Below are 6661 nucleotides of genomic sequence, written 5' to 3'. Positions count from 1 at the left end.
AAGTAACCCCTCATCCATACTCCTGCTAGGAACCCCAATAAAAACTCATTTGGGAGCTGGAGAGACTCCCAGCACCCTCGTGGTAATTCAAAACTAACTATAACTCAGGTTCCAGGGGGATCTGACACCCTCTTCTGGCTTTCTTAGGCACTAGGCATACATATAAAATGCAGATTAAAACAAACAAACAACAACAACAACAAAATCCAAAAAAAAAAAAACCCAAAAAAACCTCATTGGTTTAGATGCAATCACTGCTTTGGTCTGTAGTGAGTTCCCTTTCTGGGATGAGTAGGGGTGTGTGTGTGTGTGTGTGTGTGTGTGTGTGTGTGTGTGTGTGTTGGATCTCCTCAGCATGGCTCTGTAGGGTTGCTTCAGGAAGTTGTCATTGCGGTTCCCATAATATTAGGTCGCTAGTTAGGCATTGGCAGGCTTTAAAGTTGCTGAGTGTTGACTCATCCCTCAGTAGCAGCAATTTGTAAAACCAGAAAACAAAAACACAGGACCTTGGTTGTCAGTCAAAAGAGTGCAATTAGCCAGGCGGTGGTGGCACACGCCTTTAATTCCTGTCCTCAGGGAGATGGAGGCAGGTGGATCTCTGTGAGTTTGAAGCCAGCCTGTTTTACAGAGTGAGTTCCCGGACAGGCTCCAAAGCCACAAAGAGAAAGCCTGTTTTGATAAAACAAAAAGGAAAACAAAACAGAAAACCCCACAACAACAAACACCAGTGCAATTGGAGTCAAGTCTCTGGTTTTCAGTAAAGACATGACATTTTGAGCTCCTCAGAGGGCTTTCTGGTAAAGAACAGAGATATACCATTGTTTCCTCCCTTCAGAGTTAATCCAAATGGGCCTGCCTGAAAAAACGGTATGAGGAAAGCTTTCTGTTCAAGAGCCAACAGAAATATCAAGACTGCCTAGCTTTCTGTGGCTACTGTCCACTTTTGCCCACAATGGTCCCTCCCCACTTGGGAGTAGTCTACTTTGCCTTTTTTGTTGTTTTTGTTTCTTGTTTCGAGACAGGGTTTCTCTGTGTTACAGTACAGGCTGTCCTGGAACTTGCTTTGTAGACCAGGCTGGCCTTGAACTCACAGAAATTTACTTGCCGCAGTGCTGGGATTAAAGGTGTGTGCCACCATACCTGGCCTGGCCTTTTAATAGAGACCTATTATCCACTCAAGGCTGTGTGGGTCTTGCCTGAATTCTTCCTATAGAGATCACATAGACTAGGATGCTGAGGGGAAGCCAGAGCCAGAGCTTTGGCAACACTTAAGATGATTATTCTTAGTCAGGGTACAATTTCAGCATCATACGGGGTTTTCATCCTCTGTCTGAAAAAATGTGTGTGCACATGCATGCATGCATGCATGTGGAAAGTAAGTATGTGTGCAGCATGTGTCTGGAAGTTGATGTCCAGTGATCTCAATTGCTCTCCACTTTTAAAAAGAATGACTGTATGTGTGTATGTGTGTGAGGGAAACTCTGCCGTGTTGTAGACATGGAGGTTAAAGGGCAACTCTGGGGAGCAGATTCTCTTCTGCCCCTTTCCTATAGGTCCTGGGGCTTGAATTCAGGTCATCAGGCTAGTGCAGCCAGAGGTGATATGGACTCAGCTATATTGATGGCCGGTCCCCTTAGGTTTTGAGGAAGTCTGTCACTGAGACTCATCGGTTTAGATAGGCTGAGGAGTCACCAGGATCTGCCTGTCTGCTCTTGCGGTGCTGTGGTGACAGACTGGCACACTGCTGTACCAAACTTTTGGGTGGTTGCTAGGAATCTGAACTCAGGTCCCCATGCTTGCATGGAAGACAGTTTCCTGGCTGAGCCCTTCACAAACATTGATGGGCATTGCTGCTCCTAGAATGCAAGGTGACTGCAGGTTTAGGGTAATAACCAGGGACCTCTGGGCACCTTTTATAGCGGTTGTGGGACCAAGATGGAGTCACTGCCTTTTAGCAAAGGAGCTTTTAGGCACCGGTTATAATCCCAGACACTGGCAACATGTATTCTTTCCATTTTCCTTATGCACATAAATAGTTCATTAATTTCATGGACATTCTCAAATAATCATTTTGTTTTGATTTTCTATTTGATTTCCATCTGGAACTGGGGAGGTGGCAGGTGATGGCGACTGAACCTTGGTAGGGCCTCCCTCATACATGCTGAGCTGGTACTCTGTCATCGAGATGCACTCCAAGCCTTCTGTTCTTTCTGTAGTTCCCATTCATATTTTAAGAGATTTTTGTATGCTATGCGTATGTCGTGTTTTGCCTGCATATCTGTATGTGCATCACTTGCACGTACTGTCCATGGGGGCCAGAAGAGGACATCAGAAGCCCTGGACCTGGAGTTACAGGTGGTTGTGAGCCACCATGTGGGTGTTTGGAACTGAGCCCAGGTTCACTGCAAGAGCAGCAAGTGCTCTTAACTGCTGCGCCATCTCTGCAAACTCCTAGTGTCTATTCTTAGGATGTCTTCTTTGAACTGAGTTCTTGAAAAGGGTGCTAGTTTGGTTCAAGTTTAGGGCACAGTTGGGTTATCTTTCTGTTGTTTCTTAGGTCATTCCATTCTTGCCAGAAAGCATTTATTTCACAAGCTTTGAGTTCTTCTGAGTTAGCTGAGATGCAGTGCTATGGAGATAACGCAGTGATTATGAGCACAGCATCCACACTGGATGGCTCATCAACAGGTGCAACTCCAGCTTCAGGGACTCCAGTGCTGCCTTCTGGCCTCCTCAGGCACTTGCATGTATACACGGGCACACGTACACACACGCACGCACACACACCTATTCAATTTCTTAAAAAAAAAAAAAAACTGGAGTTTTTTGAGATAGTGTTAGTCTCTAACAGGCTGTCCTGAAAGTTGTTTAGTAGACCAGGCTGACCTCAAATTCACACAAATCCACCTGCCTCTGTCTCCCGAGTGCTGCGATTAAAGGAATGTGCCACCACTGCCAGCTGGAGATGTGTTTTAAGGCCTTAGCTGTGGTTCATCTTGGTAAGTGCTCTAGTTCACTGAATATGATCAAATTATCTGCACTGTTTTTAAATATGTATTTTCTTTTGTTTACATATATATAATGGCCGGGCGATGGTGGCGCATGCCTTTAATCCCAGCACTTGGGAGGCAGAGGCAGGCAGATCTCTGTGAGTTTGAGACCAGCCTGGTCTACAGAGCTAGTTCCAGGACAGGCTCCAAAGCCACAAAGAAACCCTGTCTCAAAAAAACCAAAAAAAAAAAAAAAATACATATATATAATGGATATATCTTAGTAAATTTTACCTTGGAGTGAGTTTTTTCTTTTTTTCGAGAAAAGTGTGGCTTCATAGAACGTGAATAATGAAACTGTTTTTCTTATTTAGTCACATATTTACATATTCATACTTTCCAGTGTGACATCAGTCTAATGTCAATCCAACTGCAATATATATTTATTTATTTATTTAAGATAGGGTCTCATGAAGCGCAGGCTGGACTTGAACTTGCTATGTAGGTCAGAATGACCTTGAACTTGTATGCCTGTCTTACGTGGCACTGGGAGTGGACCAGGCCTGTGCCTGCTAAGAAACTCTTTACAAGCCGAGCTGCAGCCTCAGTCTCCAACTTCACTATTTCTAATAAAACCAACGTTATAGCATCCAGGTCTGTGTTTTGCTTCTTCAAGATTAAAATGATCAACTCTTCTTTGTGCATCATCATATTTTTATTTTAGATTAATATTATTTTATGCTAGGCACTCTGCTGAGAAATTCACATGCATTATTTACTTTTCCCAATAACTTTTGAGGTAGAACCATTATTAGTCCCATATAGAAATAAGACGGAAGGTTACAAAAGACCAAAAGCTCTAAAATTAGGGATGGGAAATGGAAGAGCAAAGATTAGAGCCTAGATCTATTTTAATTCTGGATGTTCCAAGGGAGGGGGAACACTGGCATGAAGGGTTTAGAAGGTAGTTTGAAACAAGGTGCTGGGGACAAGGTGGCCTGTTAGGTTACTTTAAGGACTGTGTGCTTTTCCCCTATGAACTTTTAGATGTCAGTAAGTGAGGAACCTTAACTAATGAAGGATAAATAATAAGACCAAAATGTGTTCTTCTAGTTTGGATGAAGTGTGAAGACTGACAGAGGCGTGGGTGAGTACACTGGAAGGCTATTTCAGTACCCACACAAATCAGATTAACAAGTAGACGACAAGGAGGATGAAATAGCAAGGGTTCTAATGGGTCAGATTTGGATCATATTATGAGATCAAATCTATAGCTATTGGCAACTGATTGGATGTAGAGGGTGATGGAGAGGAAAGGGACAGGAACGACTCCATAATATGGACCTTCTCATGATGAGCAAGGTGTGCACGTTGCCTGAAGGATTTCCTGCAATCTTTACATTCGTACGGCTTCTCTCCGGTATGAATTCTCTGATGGAGAGTGAGAGAGCCACTATAACTGAAGGCTTTCCCACAAATATTACATTCATAAGGTTTCTCTCCAGTATGGATTCTCTGATGCTGAGCAAGGCCGGCATTTTGGCTAAACGTTTTCCGACATTCCTTACACGTGTAGGGTTTCTCTCCAGTGTGACTTCTCTGGTGCTGAGTGAGTGAGGAACTGTTGCTGAAGGCCTTTCTGCATTCGGCACACTCATAGGGCTTCTCTCCAGTGTGAACCCTCTGGTGCTGATCAAGGTAAGCAATCTGGCTGAAAGCTTTCCTGCAGACTTTACATTCGTAAGGTTTTTCTCCGGTATGGACTCTCTGGTGCTGAGAAAGGTGTGCGTACTGGCTGAAAGACTTCCTGCATTCTTTACATTCATAGGGCCTCTCTCCGGTATGAACTCTTTGATGTACAATTAGGTATCCACGGTGACTAAAAGCTTTCCCACACACATTACACACGTAAGGTTTCTCTCCTGTATGGATTCGCTGATGCTGTGCAAGAAACGAAGCATTACTAAAGGCTTTCCCACAGTCAATACATTCAAAAGGTCTCTCTCCAGTATGAATTCTCTGATGCTGAGTCAAGTGTGCAATCTGGCTGAAGGCTTTTTTACATTCTTTACACTGGTAAGGTTTCTCCCCGGTATGAACTCTTTGATGCTGAGCAAGATGTGCATTCTGGCTGAAGGCCTTCCTACATTCTTTACACTCAAAAGGCTTCTCCCCAGTGTGGATTCTCTTATGCTGAGCTAGGTTTGCACTTTGGCTGAAGGCCTTCCCACACTCAATGCATGCGTAGGGCTTCTCTCCAGTATGAATTCTCTGGTGGAGAGTAAGGGATGAGCTCTGGTGAAAGACTTTCTCACATTCGTTACACTTAAGAACTTTCCTTTCTACATGCACCTTCTTGGGTTTCACCTCAACAGACTTTTTTCGGTAGCTTCTCTTTTGTGGCTCACACTGATGTGTTTTTTCTTTGGTAGAGAAACTTTGTGGTATATCTAGTATTGCATCCTGATGGGATATTTGCCAAGATGGATTACACCCATTACTTTGATCTTCAGGGACTTCTTTATGAACGGTGAGCAATTGATCAGAATGTACCTTCTGACCTCCCAACCCATTCTTAAGCCAGTGTACACTTCCATGGTCTTCTTTCCAATTGGGACAGTCAAGGCTATATCTAAGATGGCTTCTTTGCTTTGGTAGGACTTTGGCTGATTCTTCATAAATATCTTGCTTTGATGAAAATTCAATGCCTTTGAATATATAATCCCAATCTAAAGGAAACCAAGAAAACAGAGGTTTTAAGATCCATTCATTATAAGAAAAGAAAGTGCTCAGAGAAAGTAAAATACTAAAAAAAAAAAAATTAAACAATTTAACATCTCTTAATGCATCTTAAAAACTAAATTAAGAAAGGTGATAAGTTGGGCGGTGGTGGCGCACGCCTTTAATTCCAGCACTCGGGAGGCAGAGGTAGGCGGATCTCTGTGAGTTCGAGGCCAGCCTGGTCTACAAGAGCTAGTTCCAGGACAGGAACCAAAAAAGCTATGGAGAAACCCTGTCTCGGAAAAAAAAAAAAAGGTGATTAAGCTGGGTACAGTGGAACACACCATTCATTAATTTCAGTACTTGGGAGAATGGGGTAGGAAGTTGGTTCTCTGTGAGTTCGAGGCCAGTCTGGTCTACATAGTGAGTTTCAGGACAGTTAGAGCTACTCTATGGTGAATTTTTACCTTCTAGGAAAGGTGCTTCTGAAAACAATTTTCTTTGTAATACGTTCTAACCAAATATAAATTTTCAGTCGATTGCTGAAGCCACAATGTCATCATGAAAACATCATTTCTTGTCAAACTGCTTACTTTTATTAACTTAGTAAGGCTTTAATTTGGCTTCTCCTTATTAGTCCCACATAAGATTACCTCTTTTTAAAAAACTACATTTAGTCATTTAATCCCAGCACTTGGGAGGCAGGGGCAGACGGATCTTTGTGAGTTAAGGGCCAGCCTGGTCTACAGTGAAAGTTCCAGGACAGCCAGGGCTACACACTGATCAAAGAAACATTGTTTCAAAAAAAAAAAGACAAAGAAACCCCGTCTGAAAAAATAAAACAAAACAAAAAAACAAGAGTGCTGGTAATACAGGAGTGCTAGTAATACAGGAGTGCTGGTAATACAGGAGTACTAGTAATACAGGAGTGCTAGTAATACAGGAGTGCT

At 42.9% G+C, this 6661-nt stretch overlaps 1 protein-coding gene across 2 annotated transcripts in view; it reads right to left on the bottom strand.

Moving 5' to 3' along the window:
• Positions 1–3695: 3695 nt before the first annotated feature.
• Positions 3696–6661, bottom strand: part of Znf583 (zinc finger protein 583) — a 19416-nt gene continuing 16450 nt past the window's right edge. For both annotated transcript variants that reach the window (XM_026777142.1, XM_013354524.2), the window contains exon 5: positions 3696–5719. In XM_026777142.1, the coding sequence (XP_026632943.1) occupies positions 4245–5719 (1475 nt within the window). In that variant the 3' untranslated portion in view covers positions 3696–4244. The remainder of the gene's footprint in view (positions 5720–6661) is intronic.

This window comes from Microtus ochrogaster, unplaced genomic scaffold (assembly GCF_000317375.1).
Source record: "Microtus ochrogaster isolate Prairie Vole_2 unplaced genomic scaffold, MicOch1.0 UNK47, whole genome shotgun sequence".
NCBI lineage: Eukaryota > Metazoa > Chordata > Mammalia > Rodentia > Cricetidae > Microtus > Microtus ochrogaster.
This window is presented reverse-complemented; position numbering and strand designations above follow the sequence as displayed.